Source organism: Mustela putorius, unplaced genomic scaffold (assembly GCF_011764305.1).
Source record: "Mustela putorius furo isolate JIRA1106 unplaced genomic scaffold, ASM1176430v1.1 tig00003853_pilon_pilon_pilon, whole genome shotgun sequence".
In the NCBI taxonomy this organism is placed as follows: Eukaryota; Metazoa; Chordata; class Mammalia; order Carnivora; family Mustelidae; genus Mustela; species Mustela putorius.
The window spans coordinates 27,960,990-27,981,389 of record NW_025422005.1 but is presented as its reverse complement, the minus strand read 5'-3'; the positions used below and the strand labels follow the sequence as shown (position 1 = coordinate 27,981,389).

Genomic DNA, 20,400 nt, shown 5'->3' with positions numbered 1-20,400 from the left:
GGAATCTACTACCTCCTGAACCTCCCTGGGCCTCAGTTTTCTCTTATGTGAAATGGGACAATAATACTTTCTAGCTAATGGGGTTGTAGAGGTTTTGTGAGTATTCAATGAAGAGTGTGGAAAGCACTCAACATAACTCTGACACATCAGTTTTATTATTATTATTATTATTATTATTATTATTTTTACCCAGTGGACTTCCACTCAAGGTTTTGTTTGAAGAAAATGTTCCTGTTCCAGTTGTGCCCCACCCCTGCTTACATCTTCTGGGACTTAATTCTCTCTCTCCCTCCCTCTCTCTCTCACACACACATACACACATCCCACCCCAGTTCTTCTGCAGCCCTGGTGTCTCTGCTCCATTTTATTAAAGCAGAAAGCAGTGACAATTATTTTCATAATGAACTGGCTCTTCAAATTAATGCCAATTACACTATGCAATCATGATTAAGATTATGCATTAATCAACGGTGCCAACCTACTTATTAGCCTCTTTAAATAACGATCATGAGGAATGTATGGGAAGGGAGAAAAAGGAGAGGAGCCAATTGAGTGGGGGAACTGTCTCTAAGTGGGGCGGGGTGCTCCCTCCAGAAACCAAGACCCAAAGCAGTTTTTCTTCCACGAATCAGAACCCTAGCCCATCAGACTTGGAGCTTCCAAAGGTCCTGGATCTGTACAGACCCCTGCACAAAAGGGAAAGGGGTCAAGAGGTAGGTAGGGAGAAGGCAGAAGAACCGTTGACATTTTGTCAATTAGGGAGGTTCACTGCTCCCTTTCCCTTCCTTCAAAAGCATGAAAAGATAGAGTGTGATTGATACTTCCCCTGGAGCCATGCCACTCCCATCTTATGTTAGGTCTCCCAGATGCAGAGCCTGAGGCAGGGATTGAGATACACAAGGTTGATAGAGGAGAAGAGAGTTCCTTAGGAAAACCCTGTCAGCAAATAAGCAAAGCAGGGTGGAGACAGGGACAGGGTAGGCAAAGATGCCGCCTTGGGTGAGATCTGGATTTGCCTGACACAGCATGGAGGTGCTAGGGGGGCTCTGGGGCATGCATGCATCCCAGAGGCCAGGGTACCACCCTTTTGAGCCCCAGTGTGCATGAGTCATCAGTGACTGCAGACTGCCCCCAGGGTCAAAGTGAGTGGGCTAACCTTCTGGGCAAGGTGTCTCCCTTCAGCTGAGAACAATTCTCTAGAGAAAAGTGCAGCCTATGTATGGAAGGTTCAAACCCAGTTCTGCTGCTTCCAGAACCCACTCTCTGAACCTCTATGTTGCACCCAAATATTTGTTACTGGGGTGTCCCGAAACACTGAAATGTTTGGGGTCACCTGGCCCTTGACATGTTCGAGTAGAATGATGCCTATCCTTGCGCTGGGTTTGGGAGTGGGAGAGGGGCAGTTTCTTCCTGACAGCATCTCTGAGACTGTTCCTGGGTTTCCAGTTTCTCTAAATCTCTGCTTATTCTGACTTGTCTTCTCTCTCATCCCACGTCCTGCACCTCCTATCTTCTTTCTGCCCCAGTTCACCCTGTGCTGGACCCTGCCCTCACTTTCCCCAAAGAGCACAATCTGGTGTCCATTTTCTGTGGCCGAATTTACTCATGGTCAGGTCTCCTGTAAGGAAGGGAGGTGACAGCTCAGTGCGGGCTCACTGGAAAGGAAGCACTAGGCACCATTGTGCTAACCTGGCCCCTTCCTGCCGTGGAGGATTTCGTCCCGGCCCCATGCACCCTTGGCCATGAGTCATCGTCTCCTCCTTTCTCCCTTTTTGGGTCCACGTCCTAGCTGTTGCCTTCATTTTAGGCCCTTCTCCCCTCTTCCTCATTCAAAACTCAACATCACATTTTGGGATCCTTTGCACAGCAGGTTAGTACTATCATAGTCTTACCTTCTCCGGGCCCTCCAGGACTTTTCCCTTTAAGATAAAGGCTGCCCTTCCCCTAGAAGAGGGGATGGACTGCAGCACACTGGCCCAATCTAGCTGGCCCCCTGCTTTTGTAAGTAAAGTTTTGTTGAAACGCAGCTGTACTTGTTTGCAAACCTATTGTCTATCACTTTCACATTCCGAAAGAAGAGTTAAGGAAACCCATCTGGTCCACAGAGCCAAAATATTTACTGTCCTGTCCTTTCCAGAAAACGTTTGTCAACCGCTGGCCTAGAACGGAGAAGTTTAAAATTGATTTTGTTCTTCCAAATGGCATTCTTTTAAGCATTGTCATGAATTAAGCTCTCTCCACATGACATGCATTTCATTACATTGTTTTCTTTCTTCCTTGCAATGGTCAACCCTTGGAAGTAGGTGCCCATTTTTCAGATGCAGAAACTGAGTCTCAGAGAGATTGAGTAACTTCCCCAGTGGGAAGGGCTAGGGCTCAGACTGAGGCATAATCGTCACCAGAATCTGAGTTGGGAACAGTTCCGTTTTTGCGTCTAACAGCTGAGCCCCGCACATTGGCTGGTTATTGTCTGCTTGTGGTTGCCCGAGCTTTCCTGCGGGGCAGAAGCCTGATGTTAAGTTTTCTTGATGTGCTAGGACTCAGTGGCATGTTGGAATGTGGCAGAGATTAGTGGGTGTTTATGGAACTGAATGGCATACCCCCCAGGCTGGGATCTCAGTGCCTGAGATGTGTCCCCTAGTGAGCTCCTTTGTAGCCCAACTGCCAAGATGTGAGAGGCCGGGAAGGAGTAAAACCCTTGGAAATGTCTCCTTGTCCCCTGACCTTTGACCCTTGTTGAGGCTGGAGATCTGTAATGACTGCACTTCTTCCCGGGCTCCCTTGAATAATTTTTCTTTTTGTTTTTACATTTTAAAATAATAAAAAGAATGCATATTTATTGTAAATAACCTGGAAAAATCAAGATAATACAAGGAACATGCTACAAAATTTATAAACCCCTTCTATCCAGAAATACTCATTGGTCAAATGTTGGTACAAATCTTTCCAGTCTTTTTTCTATAGATATAGATAATGTGTTTTCGGTTTGATAAATAGATTTCAAACTATAATATAATTTTGTTGCTTTGTTGGGGGCATTTGGGGCATTTTCTGTATCATTAGGTATTCCTTAAGAGCATTTTTTTTTTAAGCTTTTTTCCTTATTACCAAAGCTCTTGCTCAGTGCAGAGGACTTGAGGGAAAAAGCACTAAGCAAAGCAATCCATTATCTTTTTACTTTCTAGAAAGAACCTCCATTAACATTTTGGTGTATGCCCTTCTGGTATGTCCTTTTTGATTTTAATTGGAATTGCATTAAATATATAAATTAATTTGAGGAGAACTGACATCTTTACAATATTGAGCCTTCTCTTCCAGGAGAAAGTTATGTCTCTCCATTTATTCAAGCCTCCTTTTACGTCCTCCAGTAAAGTTTTGTAGTTTCCTTGGTATAAGAATTGCACATTTATTGTAAAGTATTTTATTTTTTTCGTTGTTGCCTTTGTGAATAGGATCTCTCTGTTTCCTTCTAATTTCTCACTGTTTATTGCTGATGTATAGTAAGGCTGTACATTTTTTCTGTATTTGTATGCTGGCTCTTTGAGGAGCTGTCTGGCTTCTAGTAGGTTTCCATCTGATTCTCCTGAGTTGTCAAGAAAATAGTAATAAGCGTCTGCAAATAATATTGTGTCTCTTTTCTGATTGCACTACCGTGATTTGTTCATTTTGTCTTATTTATACAATGATTTTAAATAATATTTTATTACGGAGGATGTCTGCCATATCACTTAGGGAAAATGATATAATGGATCCCTGTGTACCCATCACCTGGCCCCAGCAACCAGGAACCCATGACCTTTCCAGACCTATTTATATCCCCTTCACACCTACCCCTCCCCTATGATTTTGAAGCAAATCCCAGATACCATGTTATACCATCCTGTACCCTTACTCTTAATGCCTGCAAGTTGCTCTGCCATATGGATGGCTTTTAATACATCAAATAGTCTCCTACTTTGGGACATTAAGTTGTTTCTATTTTTTCAATATTATGTCAAGAATATCCTTCGACATAAATGTGTTTATGTATCTCTAAGTTATTCTAAATTTATATCCCTAGAGATGCTAAATCCTGAGCAGTAAATTAAAATCCCTAGAATTACTGGATCATATGGTATTTTGATCATTTATTTTCCTTTAAACACATACACACCATCACATGATGGCTCTTCTGATTAGAAATAGAACACATGTTCGCTGCAGAACTTTTGGAAAATACAGAAAAACACAAAGAAGGAAATTAAAGTCTCCCATAATCCTGCCACTCAGAGAGAAGCCCTCTTGACATTTTGGGATGTATTCTTCTCATCCTGTTATATGTGCTTGCCCAGCCTGTGTATGCACACCCACGCAGACTCCCATGCATGCACACTACGTGTTACAGATTGTCAGCCTGCTGGAGGACTGGGTTGGGGGGCACATTGATTTCTTCACTTTTTAAAATACTCACTTTAAAAAAAAATTTCTTAATGGTGGAAACAACCCAAATACCCATTAACTGGGTGGTGAATGCGTAAATAAAATGTGGTAGAAAGTACTATTATTTAACAGTTAAAAAGGAATGAAGCACTGAGATATGCTACAACGTGGATAAAGCTCAAACATGTGCTAAGCAAAAGGACCCAAAGACTACCTACTGCATGATTCCATTTATGTGAAATGTCCAGAAAAGATAAATCTCTAGAGACAGAAAGTAAATTAGTGGTTGCCTGGGTCTGGGGCTGAAAACCGTGATTGACTGTAAACAGGCTCAAGGGAGCTCTCTGGGGTGATGGGAATGTTCAGAATTGTAATGATGGTCACACAATGCCATCAATTTATCCAAAAATCATTGTACACTTAAAACAAGATGCATTTTGTGGAATTTCTTAACATAAATAATACCGCGATGAAGTCGATTTTTTAAGAGTAAAGACATTAACATAAAGCTTCATTTGGAAAATAAAGAGTAAGCACAGAGAACGAAATAAGAAATCTACCACATAGGACGGTTCGCTTGTGCTGTTTAGAAACCTCTCCTATTTTTCAGTCAATGGCATAGATTCCTCCTTATCTTCCTTCTGTTCTCCCTCTTCTAACGTGGAATTGCCCTGCATCTCCAACTTTATAACCTTTGTATTTCACTTAAAAATATGTCGTGGGTATTTCCCAAATCATTAAATGTTTGCTATTATGTGGAAATATATAGCTTATTACAGTTATGGACTCCTTCTCTGGTATTGGACATCCCTAGATCCTCCTTCCCATACGTGATCAGTGTGTCCATTGTTGCTATCAGAGTCAATTCCTAGAAACTGAAGTATTGAATCAAGGAGAAATATTGAATCAAAGACCTAAGCATTTTTGAAGCTTTTGGTATGTGCTGATGGCCACCAAGAAGGGGAGGTATACCAGTTGCCACTTCCACCAACAGTCAAGCAAGTGTCTGTTTCCAAACGCCCTCAGCAAACCTTGGTGTTTTAACTTATTTTATGTTTGCCAGTGGGACAGGCAAGACGTGGTATCTCACTGTTGGCTGAAATGGAGTTTATTTGATTTTTAGGGAGACACACATTTATTCATACGTTAATAGCTGCTTTGTATTATTTTTTTTTTTATCAAAATGCCCATGCTTGCCCTTTGCACCTTTTGCTCTTGGAGTATTTGTGGTTTTTTGTTGGCTTTTTAGTGTTTATTTTTATAAAATAAGAACATCAATTTTTTTTAAAGACTTTATTTATTTATTTCACAGAGAGAGAACATAAGTAGGCAGAGAGGCAGGCAGAGAGAGAGGAGGAAGCAGGCTCCCCGCTGAGCAGAGAGCCCGATGCGGGGCTCGATCCCAGGACCTTGAGATCATGACCTGAGCTGAAGGCAGAGGCTTAATCCACTGAGCCACCCAGGAGCCCCAGAACATCAATTTTTATACTGCCAAATATGTTAAAAATATTTTTCTAAGTTTGATGTTTGCCATTTAATTTTGTTCATGGTAGTTTTGATATATTATTACTCAATATATATTATTTCTGTGATGTTATCAGCATCTCTTCTTTGTTTTCTGACTTTATTATAATGCCTAGAAGGAGCTCTTCCACCTCAATATTGTGTAATATTCACTTACATCTTCTTTTTTGGTACCTTTATACTGTTTTTTTCCTCCCTCCTTCCCTTAATTTCTTGCTTTTTAATCTTTAATCCATTTGGAACTTATTTTGATATATGGCTTAAGATTGGAATCTAACTTAAATTTCTCCCAAATAATCGAATAATTGTCTCAGCTCAATTAATGAATAATTTATATTTTACCTACTGATTGGAAACAGCCACCTTTGTCATGTCTTAAATACTTATCTCTCTACTTGAATCTCTTTCTGGGGGCTTTTTATCTCATCCCATTGATCTGTCTGCATTTTCATATGTCATTAGGACATGTTTTTAATTATTTTGGCTTTTATGATGCTTTTTAAATCCGGCAGTGCAGATCACCTGTCATCTCTTTAGGCTGCTATCTCCTGGTTAGTCTTCCTGATGCATTTTAGAGTCATCTTGTCCAGTAAAAGAAAAAACCCTTCTGTGATTCTGATTGGAATTGCATTAAACTGAAAAATTAATTTGGAATAAACTGACACCTCTATTCTTGAGCCTAACTGTCATGGACAACGCCATGTCTCCTCATCGAAGTCTGCTGTTACATCCCTCCCTTGTAGTGTTTTTGTCATTTTCTTTCTTTTTTTTTTTTTTAAGGATTTTATTTATTTATTTGACAGATCACAAGTAGTCAGAGAGAGAGAGGGGAGGAAGCAGGCTCCCTGCTGAGCAGAGAGCCTGATGTGGGGCTTGACCCCAGGACCCTGAAATCATGACCTGTGCCGAAGGCAGAAGCTTTAATCCACTGAGCCACCCAGATGCCCCAGTTTTTGTCACTTTCAATGCTGAGATTGCTCACTTCTTATTTGTTTTCTTATTCATTGTGTAATATTTTTGTTGATCTTAGAAAGGAGATCTTTTACTATTAAGTTTTCTTACAGTTGTTGCTGATATAAATAAATGGTATTAATTTGTGCTAACTGGTTATTTAACTTGACCCTCCTGCTCCTGCTCCTGCTACTTCTTTTTTTTTTTTTAAGATTTTATTTATTTATTTATTTATTTGACAGAGAGATCACAAGTAGGCAGAAAGGCAGGCAGAGAGAGAGGAGGGAGCAGACTCCCTGCTGAGCAGAGAGCCCGATGCAGGGCTCGATCCCAGGACCCTGAGACCATGACTGAGCTGAAGGCAGAGGCTTTAACCCTCTGAACCACCCAGGTGCCCTGCTCCTGCTACTTCTTAACTAGTTTTTGTGTTTGGGGATTAAGGTTTTGCAGGAAAATATTTATATAATTTGCAAGAATTTTTTTTCCTTCCAAGAGGTGTGTCTCTAAATTCTTTTTCTTTCTTGTTTTGTTGGTTAATGGTGTAGTGTGAATCTTTACCCCTCCTTTATCTCTTTAATGAGAATGTCTCTAGTGTTCACCATTAGTGTGATATTGAAGGCAGATTTGAGCTAAAGGTGCTTCAAGGTAGTAACTTTTCTGGTGCTAGTTTATTAAGCATTCTTAACAGCAGTGAATTTTGGATTTTATCAGATGCCATTGTACATCTTGTGAGTTGATCATATGTTATTTTTTTTCCTTTGAGCTACTGATGGAATGATATTCATAGATTTATGTTGAACCTCCCTTTCTTTATATTGAACATAACTATACCTGGTCATGGTATGTTTTCCCGGTAATATTCTAATACATTCTACTTGCCAGCACTCTATTGGGAATTTTCATAGCAATATTACTAAGTTGGTCATTTTATTTGGCTGTTTGTCAGTCTGTGGCATCAGTCTCTGTTGCTGGCTGAGTGAAATAAACTAGGAGGATCTTTGTATTTCTTACGCTCTAGTCAATTTCTATGCATGGAATTATCTAGGATAATATTGAACACTTTTGGGGGGGGTGAATCTTGTCCATAAAACCTTCGAGCCAAGCATCTTTGTTAACATGCCCTTCCCCTTCCGCAGCACACACGATTTTACCCATCTCTTACAGGAGGAATCTTCGAGTATGCGGATGGCCCCAATGCCCAGGTCATGAATGCTGAGGAGCATGCCTTTCGATTTTCTGCCAACATCATCAACAGGAACAGGACTCTGCTGCCCAACACAACCTTGACCTATGACATCCAGAGGATTCACTTCCATGATAGCTTTGAGGCCACCAAGAAGGGTGAGTATGCAGTCTTGACTGGGGACAGAGGCAGTCTTGTTTGCTGTCCAGGGTCCTGACACTGGGTCCCAGCTTTTGGTGGACTTGAGGATCAGAGTCTATGTCTCCTGGTTTGGGAATCTGCCTCATTTCCAGTTCTGCTTAGGGGGAGTCATTCCCCAGGCTGTCCACCAGGAATTTCACTGGCAGGTGCCATGAGGGAATGAGCGGCCATGGGAGGAGGTAGAGAATGAGGCCTGAGATGGGGCTGAAGAGGTAGAAATGTAGAGGTCAGCTCATATCCCCTACACCTTTGAACTGAAGCTGGAATTTTCAAACTTGTTTTTCTTTCATTGAAATCCTACCCAGAATATCAATAATTAAAATATGCAACATTAAGTTGCCATAAAAAGACTTACTAAAAAACAATGGAGCTGTGTCTATGGCTCACACAATTTGACCCCAGAGGCTGTTGGTGATACTTGAAGTTTGACATTAGCCTCAGCATTCAGTACATTTCCATATTTTGTTTTAGCTTCACGATAGCAGGAAAATTGTGAGTCATAAAAATAAGCTTTACTAAATCCAGTCAGTTTTCCCCACACCTGAATTTTACAAAATAACACAAAACAAATGTCAGGTTGCATCCTTCTTTATTCGTGATACATATACAATAAGCTTCAATGACTGCACAGAAAGGACTGGAGAACTTTATTCCAAGATTCTCAGGGAGAAAAAAAAAAAAAGCAACTTGTCAATACCTGAATGAGCTAGCAGTTTCCAAGGTGGCATATAGCACATTTGAGTATACACATATGCTCCTTCGTTACTCTTTTAAAAATATAATTTATACACACACATATTTAATTGAAATTAATTTAAAGGCTCAGATAACTCTAGAAATAGCTTCCATATATCCCTAGAGTTCCCTGGAACTCCATTTAAAAATCTCAGACCTAAGGAATCTCACTCCCAGGGAAGACAAGGTCATTTTTCCTACAATTTGCCATCATAACCCTTTGCTTTTCTTCTTCAAGACACTTACCACAATTTGTAGTTAAATAATGGTGTATATTTGATGTGTTTCCCCTTCTCTCCAATACTACTGGAAGGAAAGCTCTTTCTTGTTAACTGATAAAACCCTAGCATCTAAAAGACTGGTATGTAGTAACTACTCATTGAAATATTTATTGAATAAAACAATGAATGAATGATGTGAGAATGGGGCATGAGAGCCTGAGCAACATTACTCAGGGCTCCTGTTGGCTGAACTTAATGATAGTGTCCTTCATGCATGTTGGGTAGACTGAGGCTCATCCAAAATACCCCCTTGGTCTTTCTAAGGGGCTCCCAGTAGCTAATCAAGGTCTCCTGGACTCCCAGGTATAGACCTGCCCAAGTGCTCCCAGGAATGGGGGTGGCTCTGTTTTCCAAAGCCCCATTGTGGGTAAACATCTTAGCATAGAAAAGCAGTGTAGCATGAGCTTGGAGCCAGACTGCCTAGCCTTGCACGTTGTCCATTCTGATATTAGTTGTGACCTTGAACAATATACCTTGGGCCTCAGTTTTTTGTGCCTCCGTTTTTTTTTTTTTTCTTCTATAAAATGGACCCATTTCTGTGAAGTGCCTAGAACAGTGTCTGGCATGTACAAGGTAATTTTGCTCGTATTACTTTGGCTGGTTTGCTCTCTACCCACTGAGCCATCAGGTTCAGGGCCTCATCTACAAGTACTTTCTCCACTGTTGGTCCCTCTCTCACCTGCCCTGCTCCTCCGTGCCTGGTAAACTGAAGGGCACAGGATCCTTGACATTGAGCACAATACCCCTGACCCTTCCCTGAGTCTCAGAGCCAGCCTGCACACAAACTGGAAGAACCCCACCCTGTTAGCCTTGGAGAGTGGTCCTTTGCCCATCACCCTTCTCCTTATGCTGGCCTGTTGTCCTCTCTACCCGCATCCTCTCAGCTCTCTCTCCGCATGCCTTGTGGCCAACACTTACAGTCAGCTCTCCACCTCCCCACTGAGAGCCCCTGCTGGCATCCTCTGCCTGGCCTCGTCCAGCTAGAAAGTGACTGAACTCAACCAAAAATGCTCAGTGAAAAGGTGAGGACACAGAACAAACGCCTGGAATCAGAACAGAGGTTTACGTGGGCACGATGACCCCAAAGGGCTAGGCTGGGTATTCTGTCCATTTTTTCTAAAAGTCACTAAAATAATATGACGACTCTTCAGTAGCACACTTGCGAGTGAGCGCGGGGGCCTTCCCCAGCCAGCAGTGAGCCCAGGGCAGAACCCCAGAGTCTTCTGAGGTACTTCCTCCAGTGGGAACTTAGAGTTCCATGCAATGTGTAACTGCCAGGTAGCGGGTGAGTAGATCTGGGACAGAAACATTCAGTTTTGGAAGTCCAGCCAGAGGGGGTCATGGGACCAAAGCCATACTCCCTCATCCCCCACCACCTGACTTGTTTGCTTAAAACTCCAGCTGGTGTGTCCTGTTGTTCTTTCTCCAAACCATCAGAGCCCATGGGGTCCAGTCCAGCCCAGATGTGACTTTCCAACCACATCTGGCCTCTGGGCTCTAGCCCTGCCTGCGGTCCTGCAGGTTCCATGCTTTCTCCTACCACAGGGTTTTTGCACTTGCTATTCTCTTTGTGATGCCCCTTCCCTATCCCACCCCTGCCCTGCTACTTGTCTAGGTCTTCAGAGGAGCCCACCCCAAGTCCCCAGACAAGGTCCAGTCTTCACCTCTTAAAGCTCTGGACTTTTCCTTTACAACTGTGATCCCTGGATGCTTGTGTGTGTGTGTGTGTGTGTGTGTGTGATTATATGATTATTGTCCACATCTTCTCCTCTATTATGTCTTTTTGCCTCTTCACTGCTGTCCTAAAGAACCATTGTTCTGACTACCAGTGCCATACATATGCTCCTCTGCCCATTTTTGAACTTTACACAAATAGAATACCAGTGTGTATATTTTGGCAATGTGTAGAATATACCCTTGAGATTCATCTATGTTATTGGATATAATAGGAATCCATTTATTGTTGTGTAGTGGTCCAATATACAAATACACCACAATTTTTTTAAAGATTTTGTTTATTTAGTTGTCAGAGAGAGAGAGAGAGAGCGAGCACTGGCAGATGGAGGCAGAGGGAGAAGCAGGCTCCCTGCCGAGCAAGGAGCCCGATGTGGGACTCGATCCCAGGACACTGGGATCATGACCTGAGCCAAAGGCAGCTGCCCGACCAACTGAGCCACCCAGGCGTCCCACACCACAATTTTTAAACTAAAACGTATCATTGGATATTCAAGTTGTTTCCATTTGGGCCCAGAAAGCAGTGCTGCTATGAACATTCTTGTAGATATCTTTTGGTGCACAAACGTGCACAAATGTTTTTTGGTGGGTAGACACGCAGGAGTGGAAGTATGAGGTCACAGGATGTCATGTGTTCAGCCAGATGGCTCTCCAGAGTCCGGGCAGCAGGACCCTGGGGGGCTCATGGCAGTGGGGAACGGTCGACACCATCATGAACACTTGATAAAGTCACTTTTATTTCTGGTGGTCGTGTGGTGGATATCTCATTGTAGTTTCACTTTGTATTTCCCTGGTGACCGGAGGTCCTGAGCATCTTTTCAAATTTTCATAGATCATTCAGACCTTCTCTTTCCTGGAGTGATTTTTGAGCCTTTTAACCATTTTTAAAATGGAGCTGCTTGTCATTTTTTTATTGACTTGTAGGAGTCTTTTACATATGGTGGGTAGGAGTCCTTTGTGGGACTTGTGCATTGCCTGTATTTGCAGCAAGGGAGCTTGCCTTCCCACTGTCTTAGAAACACCTTTTGAGGAACAAAGTTCTTAACTTAAGGAGGTCTGATTTGTCAATATTTTCCATTACAGTTAATGGCTTTGTGTTCTATTTTTGTCTATCTTCGAGTCATGAAGATTTGCTCCCACATCCTAGAAGCTCTGTTGTTTTGTCTTTCATGGTTAGCTCTAGGACCTGTCTCACACTGATTTTCTCTGTATAGTGGGAGGTAGGGGTTGAGGTTTATTTTTTCTACACAGTGTTGCTGAGAGTGAAAACTGGTTGAACTTCTCAGGGGAGTTTGGAAGTGTCCACTAAAGTGAGACATATGCCTGCAAGAGAGTTCCTGTCCACTTTATTGATAATAGCTGAATGTTACAGGAAATAAATTAAAGGATCATTGACAGGAGAATGGATAGATTGGGGTATAGTTGTTCCATGGAATTTAAGTTAACAATTAAAAAAAAAAAGGAAAAAATAATTCTCCCTCCACAAAACATCATGGATGAGCCTCGCAGGCATGATGTCGAGTGAATAAACAGTGGTCGTTTCTGGGAAAGGGAGGAGTGTGCAGCACATATTAACTGGAAAGGGGAAGAGATAACCTTCCTAGGTGTTGGGAATGTTTTATATTTTGATCCAAGTAGTAGTTACATGGATGCAATTATGTATAAAATTTCATGGAAGTCTGTACCTAAAACTGATGCACTTTACTATATGATATTACATCTCAATAAAAAAAGTTTAAGAGGTTCCTCTCTGCCATCACTTTCCCTTAATGACCCTCCTATGGATACCATACCCAAGACAGACCCCTGCTGTCGTTAGAATGACCACTGTCTGGTCCTGGAGGCATTTCTGCAGTTGGATCCTGCTTCCCCCTTAGGCATACTCCATCCCTTGGGGAGTCCCTTGTTCCCATGATCTTTATTTTTTCTTTTGATCTTTGGTTTTTGTAAATGTATTCCTCTGAAGCATCATTAGGGCTCTTCTGGGGGATGACCTTGGGCTTAATTCTAATTAACCCAATGAAAATGATTAATCCTGCCATCACAGCTGGATCTGGCCACCTTGGGCCACGTCGGGGGAGCGGGCGCCGTGCACAGAGCCTGGCACGTCCACCAGCTCTGCTCGAATTAGTCCTTCCCTCCACGGGAGGTCCAAGAGGCCTTTCCCCCATTCAAAGGGACTTTCACTTATTGTCTTTATTTTTAACTGTTTTGTGGAAAATTAAAAGATGAGTGACTGCCAAACAGTGTCTGAGCCAGCAACCCAGAGAGTGCCTGTGTTTTCTTCCAAGCCTGACCAGAGCAGACCTGGAATCGACCCAGCACTCCCCAGGCTCCTCTGCCTTCACTTATTCTCTGGGCTGCTCAATTCCTTTTAAGAAACAAATTGATTGGGGTAATTTTTGCTATAACTACAATTGCCATGGAAAGGGGGTGAGGGGGGCTGCATTCAGGCTGTGGACTCCTGCAATGACTGTGAACCATTGAGCTACTGTAAAATGACCAGAAAATGGATTCCAAATTGAAGCTACAAATAATGTAATTACTGCAGTGTGTGCTCAGGGCTGCCAGAACAAGAGTTGGCTGCTGCCCTGGAAACATCTGGAGATAAAGCTGCTGCTGCTGCTGCTGCTGCTGCTGCTGCTGCTGCTGCTGTAACCGCTGCCCTGGTCCCTCAGGGGCAGCAGCACTCTTCCAGGCTGGAAGAGCTTCCGAAGGTGGAAGGAACATGGAGGGGGCAGAAAAAGGGATGAGGAGAGAGGTGAAAGAGAAGAAATAGGTGATGGACAGGTGCTTCCTGGCACCCAGCCATGAGATATAATCACTGTATCTCTGGTAGGATGAACCTCAGCATGGCCATCATCCTCCTATCACCACCGTTGTCACTACTGTCAATGCCAATGCACCATCACCAGTTCCTGTTGTCACCATCAACAGTGGTATCACCTCCACTCTTCACACCATCACCACCACCATCACGGTCACTACTATCATCATCACCATCACTGCCATACATCCACAGCTTCATCATCACCAGTCTCATCAGTGCCAACACCCTCGCCATCATTCCTACTACCATGGTCAGTCATGACATTGACATCTTCATCACCAATCTCATCAGTGCCAACATCATTATCATCTTTCCTACTACCATTGGCAGTCATGATATTGACATCTTCATCAACATCAATCTCATCAATCACACCCCTGCCAACATCCCCACCCCATGATCATCCTCTTCCTCATCCTCACCATTGTCATGGTGCCAGAATCTTCATCATCATCACTAGCCTCATCAACACCAACATCATCACACAATTACTGTCATCACCATCAGACTGTTATTACATCCTCTCTCATCAATGTGCATATCACCATCATTATTCTTACCATCACCATTGCTATTACATCACAACATTGACATTTTACCATCATCAATCCCATCATCATCACACCATTATGCCACAATGTCAACATTATCATCAGTTCCATCTTTGTCGGTGCCATGGCCGTGATCATCAATAGTATCGTCATCGCCCTCACCGCCATCACTTTTAACTTTGTCTTCACGGTTGAGGTCAAAATCAAAATTGCCCCCTTCAAGATCATCCTTATAATCCTCTGCAGAACCATAATTTGTGTTTGGTCTACTCTCCCTTGCCTCAGCCAAACCAGATACCTAGACCTTGGACCCAGGCAGGGGACCATGATCTAAGAGGCTGGGCTGGGTAGGGGTGAGAGCATAGGAAGAATTTGCCTGCCTGTTTCCAGGCAGTATCAAAGGGGGAAATCCAAAAGGCAGATACTTGGAAGTGGTAGTGGAGGGAATGAAAGATAATAGTCGTTTGACCAAGTTATCCATTAGAGGGTCCCAGAGGCAAAAGGAAAAAGATAGAGATAGGAGGCATAGGATGGAAACCAAGGATATCAGAGGACAGCTAGAAGGTTCAAAATAGGGTTAGAAGATAGTGCATGAGAGAAAATTACAGATTTTATAGAGTGTCCACAGCTTGAGGGGAGTGACCAAGCCTGGACAGCCATCACTCACTGTTGCTATCTCCTTCATGTTTTATCTAACCTCCATGGCTACACAGTAACTCACACATGATCTCTTCCTCATGGAGCACCTGCTCTCAGGGGACAAAGTGGCCAGAGGGACACTCAACACCCAGGGAAGCAACATGAATAAGCAGTAAGTAGACAGGTCAGGGCCTGGCCTCCTTGAGGCAAGAGCCCTTAAAAGAAGACTTCCTGAAATGGGACAAATTATCGACAAACCCAGGGTCCTATTTTGGAAGCATTTATTTTCACTGGGGTTGATCCCACACGGAGTGCTGCTCCAGGCTTATTGACTGTAGGGTGACAAGAGTGGGGACAGCAGCACTTCTCTGACTTGGACTCCAGTCCCACAGCTGTAGGAGCACCAGGGAGCTGCCACGTGCCCCACTGGGTGTCTTCTCCTGCACTTGGTACTGGCCACAAGGAATCCCAGTCACCCAGGAGATGCTCCCTATGTTGGTCTTGCTGCTTCCCATGCATGGTTGCCCTGGCGCATGTTCCATGTGGCTCCAGCAGCCTCTTGACAATAACTAGCTCCCCCCACCAAGAGTGCTGTATCTTTCACCCAAGGTACAAGTGGCATTCTCTGGTGTTCTTGAGGGATGTACAAAGTTCAGGGAAAATACGGTCTATATTTCCTCCTGGTCCCAGGAGACAGTAAGGGAGGAGAGGTTGGAGGGTCAAGGAAGAGGAAAAAATACACTAAAGACTACCCATTCTGATCAACTGAAAACCACTCCATATCTCTGCATCCACTGGGACCACCATTAGCCCAGGCAAGAGGGCCCCTTTCTCTGGGTCTGTGCTTTGGGCAGGAGGCTGCCCTTGCCCTCCCCTGGTCAGTATCTCCTCCCAGGACAAAGGGTCAGTGGGACAAAGGGCACTTGCTTACCAGGAGCCTGTGCCCTGCCATTTTAGACTTTGCTCCAAGTATCTAGAACCCTGAATTTCCTACCCAGTTGGCCCTGAGCCCACCTCTAGGCCTGCATGAGCCTCTTCCCTGGGCTGTTCTCCAGAGGGAGAGCCATACTGCCAGGGCACACTTCTAGGCCCCTTCCAAGGGGTGAGCAAAGGGCAGCTGTTTGTAGGGGTATGGACAAAGCTCCGACATAGGAAGGGGTATCCACATGGAGAGCAAGGTCCTCCTTACAGATTAGGGTGAGCCAGCAGTAAAAGAGGGGGACAAGCTTGAGCTGGTGCCACCCTTCCCCACATCTCTGTGTATGGGAAGTCTCCACACCCATCTGATTTTCCAGGTTGCTAGAGAAGTGTATTTGTTAGGGTAGGAGGAAACGGTGTGTTTTATATAACAATTTGTTAGCTTGGCTTATAGTGCTTAAATATTTAGCCATATAATATGTGGTCTGGGGCCCTGCAAACCTTAAGGGTGGCCTGAGACCAGTAGGTCATTCCCAGAGGCCCTCGGGACGGCCAGGATGTGTCTAAATCCACCGCCCCTCAATGCTTAGGCGATGTCTTGCCTCCTTCTACATGCACCATATGTTCATAAGTGTGCACGTGGCACCATTCTCACAGCCACAGGCTGGTGAGTTTGTGAACACTCTATGGATAGATCGGTTAGGGCTCTTCTGGTTGCGAGGGACAAAACACCAAATCCTCCGTGGCTTAAGCAAAAAGAGAACATACCAGTTCACATGCCCAAGGTCCAAAGTTGAAACTGACCAGGGGCTCTTATTTCTTCCTCCCCTTTGGCTCTGTTCACCTGCCTACTGACTCTGTTCCCAGACAAGCACTGCATTTTCTTTGGGAGCACAGGGTGGTTATCACAGCTCCATATCTTATTTCCACATCCCGTTGCAGAGGGAGAGTCCTACCTTCTGGGTGCGAGGTCCCGTGGCTCCCCATTGGCTCTAACTGGTGACATGACCATCCACCAACCCAGTGTCTGGGGCCTGAAGAAGGCCTGTTTCTAAGGCATGCTCTAGCCCTCATAGCCAGGGCGTGGGAGAGGTGGGAGCCAGAAGGAAAATCAAAGTTGCCAAAAAAAAGGGCGAGAGCTCCTGGGGAGTCCTTCTCCTGACTGCCCCCAGAAAGGTCCCACTTTAAGGATCTTTGAGGCACAATCCTTAAATGAGCCTGTGTCTGCCCTTGGAGCCCCAGCTGTCTCTCTCTCTCTCTCTGCCTGCCTCTCTGCCTACTTGTGATTTCATTCTCTCTCTGTCAAATAAATAAATAAAATTTTTAAAATAAAAAATAAATAAATAAATCTCTGCTGTGCCTATCAGGGTTTGCCCTCCCCAGAAGCACCTGCCCTCTGACCTGCCTGAGCCCCTCCCCAGGAGGGGAGCGCCTTTCAGGAGCCCCTGGGCTTCCTCCCCCACCCAAGAATGTAAACTGTTTGAGGGCAGGGAGTCAGTACTGGTTCATTCAGCAGAGGCTGGTGAAGCACCTGGTCAGGCCAAGTACTGCTTTGAGCACGTTTAGGTGCTATTCAGGTACCGTTTATTGTTGATAGACCGATAAGCAACATAGATCAAGCCCTTGCTGCCTTGACTTACATTCTAGTGGGAGGACAAAGTCAACAAACCAGACTTCTGGTGATCATTTAATAAAGAAACAAAGCAGGGTATGGGGTTTTGGAGTCTGGCTGGAGGATTCTTATTACAAGTCGGGCAAGTGATACTTCTTTAGTAAGACCAGGTGGATGCAGAAACCTGAGGGAAGGGAAGGAGGAAGTCATGCAGATATCTGAGCAGAGAGCACTTCAGCTAGAAGGGACCATAAGTGCAAAGGCCCTGAGGCAGGAGTGTGCTTAGCGTGTCTGCAGAGCATCATGGAAACCAGTGGGGATTGAGGGCTGTGAGGAAGGGAGAGAAGGATGGGAGTTGAAGTCAGAAAAGTGGTGATGGTGATGAGGACAGGGGTGGGATAGGGGTGGGGAAGAACTGCAGCGAGCAGGGCCTCATCTGTCGCCATGAGGATTTCGGCTTTTAGACCAAGGGACATTGGAGCCTCTGGGGCAAACATGTGATGTCACCACTTGAGGCTGGAAGAGGTAAGAAGTAGGGAGGGTCCCTGAGGAAGCTGGGGCCAGCAAGAATGCGCCAGCAGTAGTGCCAGCGGAAGAAGATGGTGGCTGTGGCAAGAAGTTCTGATTCTGGAACATTCCGAAAGTGACACAGCAGGAGTGGGATGTGGGACAACAGAGAACGAGAGGAGTGAAGAGGAAGCCAATGTTCAGGGTCTAAGCCACTGGAATAGTGGAAGTGGTTTACTGAGGAGGGGAGCCTGGAGGAGGAAAGGGGGTGGCGTTTGGGACACGTTTGGTCTGAAATGCGTCTCGGACGCAGGCACATGGTAGTGTCCTGCAAGACAGGAGATGAGCACGTTGAACTTTGGGGAACAGACTGGGGCTAGAAGTTTCACAGTTGCCACAGAGAGATGTTTCATCCTCGCTGTCTCTTGGCCTTTCCCCCGCCGCCCAGATCAGGGCCGGTCCCAGAGCTAGGGGTGCTCAGCACAGTGAGGACAGCATCAAAAGTAACCCCATCTCTGTTTCATAAGCAGGGCTAAGGGTCTCGTATGCACAATCTCACTCAACCTTCCCAATATCCATGAGTCAGGGTGATTGTAACCCCAGCTTCCAGAGGAGGAAGCCGAGATTCAGAAGGACCCTTCCTCGTCTGCCCTTGGAAGGTTCCAGCTGCTGTCTCCCCTCGCTGTGTTTATGGGATCACGGAAATCACTGCACCCCTGTGTGCACAGCCCCCAGCTGCCTGACGAGGCCCAGCACTGAGCCCCTCACCATCCCCCCACCCCCGCCTCTGTTGCAGCCTGTGACCAGCTGGCCCTGGGCGTGGTGGCGATCTTCGGGCCATCACAGGGCTCCTGCACCAACGCCGTCCAGTCCATCTGCAATGCTCTGGAAGTGCCCCACATCCAGCTGCGCTGGAAACACCACCCTCTGGACAACAAGGACACCTTCTACGTGAACCTCTACCCCGACTACGCCTCCCTCAGCCACGCCATCCTCGACCTGGTCCAGTACCTCAAGTGGCGATCGGCCACCGTGGTCTATGACGACAGTACAGGTGGGTAGCCGGGAGTGGTTGGACTGAGGGTAGGGGGTGAGGGAGGTAGAGACCCAGGATTTGCTCGCCCAAATCAACTGCCCCTGAGAGAGGGTGCATGCTCACGCCCAAGCCTAGCTGGACGCCCAGACACTTGCCCCCCTGCACTGCCTCGCAGCCCAGGACCCACCGGCCACACTCACCCTTCACTCCGCCACAACCCACCTCACACCTTCCCCACACTCCCACCTCCGCCCCCCTACAGCATGCTCTCAGCCCACCCAGCGCCCGCACTCACCCTGCACAAACCGTGCCCCCCCCACCCCGCCATACCGCCGGCTCTCTTAGACTCACATTCGCATCTGCAGCAAATGTGGGCGGCCCCATGCTGACTGCGGACACAGGCTCTGGATCCATGGGCAGGGGTGTGTGCTGGCTCTGACACTTGCTAGCTGGATAGCACAAGGCTGTTTCCTCTCTTCTTCTTCCTTTCTAAAAACTCAAGTCCCAAGACATTTCTTAGCCTGGCCTCTTAAGAAAAAGTGACCTTGGCAAGTCACTTAACCCATCTGGCCCTTCTCTGGGCACGTGTCAAGTCAAGAGCTATAGCATCTAAGCTGGAGAAAAGCCTTCGGCATTCTGCAGCCTGTGATTCTATGTCAGCTCTTGATTACCCTCTAATGAGGAGTGGGAATCACAGGGAGTGAATCCCTCAGAAAAGCTGTCTGTTTAACTTGGGATTCTACAAGCCTCTATTGTGTTCCTGCTATGCCCACAGTACCAGACAGGAGATCAAGGAAGGCAGGGCCCCTGCCCCAACTCGGTGCCCCCAGCATGAGCTGTCTGCCATTGAGGGGCATGAGGACCCCACACCAGGTCACGGCCAGCATTCCGGCAGCCCTGTTAGATGGTCTTACTTAGCACATTGCCAGGAAGGGCTGTGGTGGCTTGTCCAGACTATGAGCCTTGTGTGCCCGGTACAACAGAGATGTTTTTAAATGCTTATTGAACTGAACTGAATTGAATTGAATTAAAAATCAGGATGAAATCATTAAATATTGCAAGAAGAGAGTCCTGGGCACCGGTAAGGGAGAAGAATGAGGATGTCATAATCCCATCGTCTTAGGAGGAGTGAATCCTATGGTAGGGGTGTGAGCACATCCCCAGAGGTCACTGGTTATTCCAGGCCATCATAGCTGAGAGTCAAGTGACAGGTACATACAGTCAGTGCCAAGGCACTCAGGGAGAGGAAGCCCGGTGGGCTTGGCTGATCTGGGCTGAC

The 20,400-nt window shown here is 45.5% G+C and overlaps 1 protein-coding gene across 2 annotated transcripts in view; it reads left to right on the top strand.

Moving 5' to 3' along the window:
* The window catches only part of GRIK3 (glutamate ionotropic receptor kainate type subunit 3), a 224,836-nt gene that overhangs the window by 123,398 nt on the left and 81,038 nt on the right, over nucleotides 1-20,400 (top strand). For both annotated transcript variants that reach the window (XM_004740762.3, XM_004740761.3), the window contains exons 2-3: nucleotides 8,059-8,235; nucleotides 18,882-19,139. In XM_004740762.3, the coding sequence (XP_004740819.1) occupies nucleotides 8,059-8,235; nucleotides 18,882-19,139 (435 nt within the window). The remainder of the gene's footprint in view (nucleotides 1-8,058; nucleotides 8,236-18,881; nucleotides 19,140-20,400) is intronic.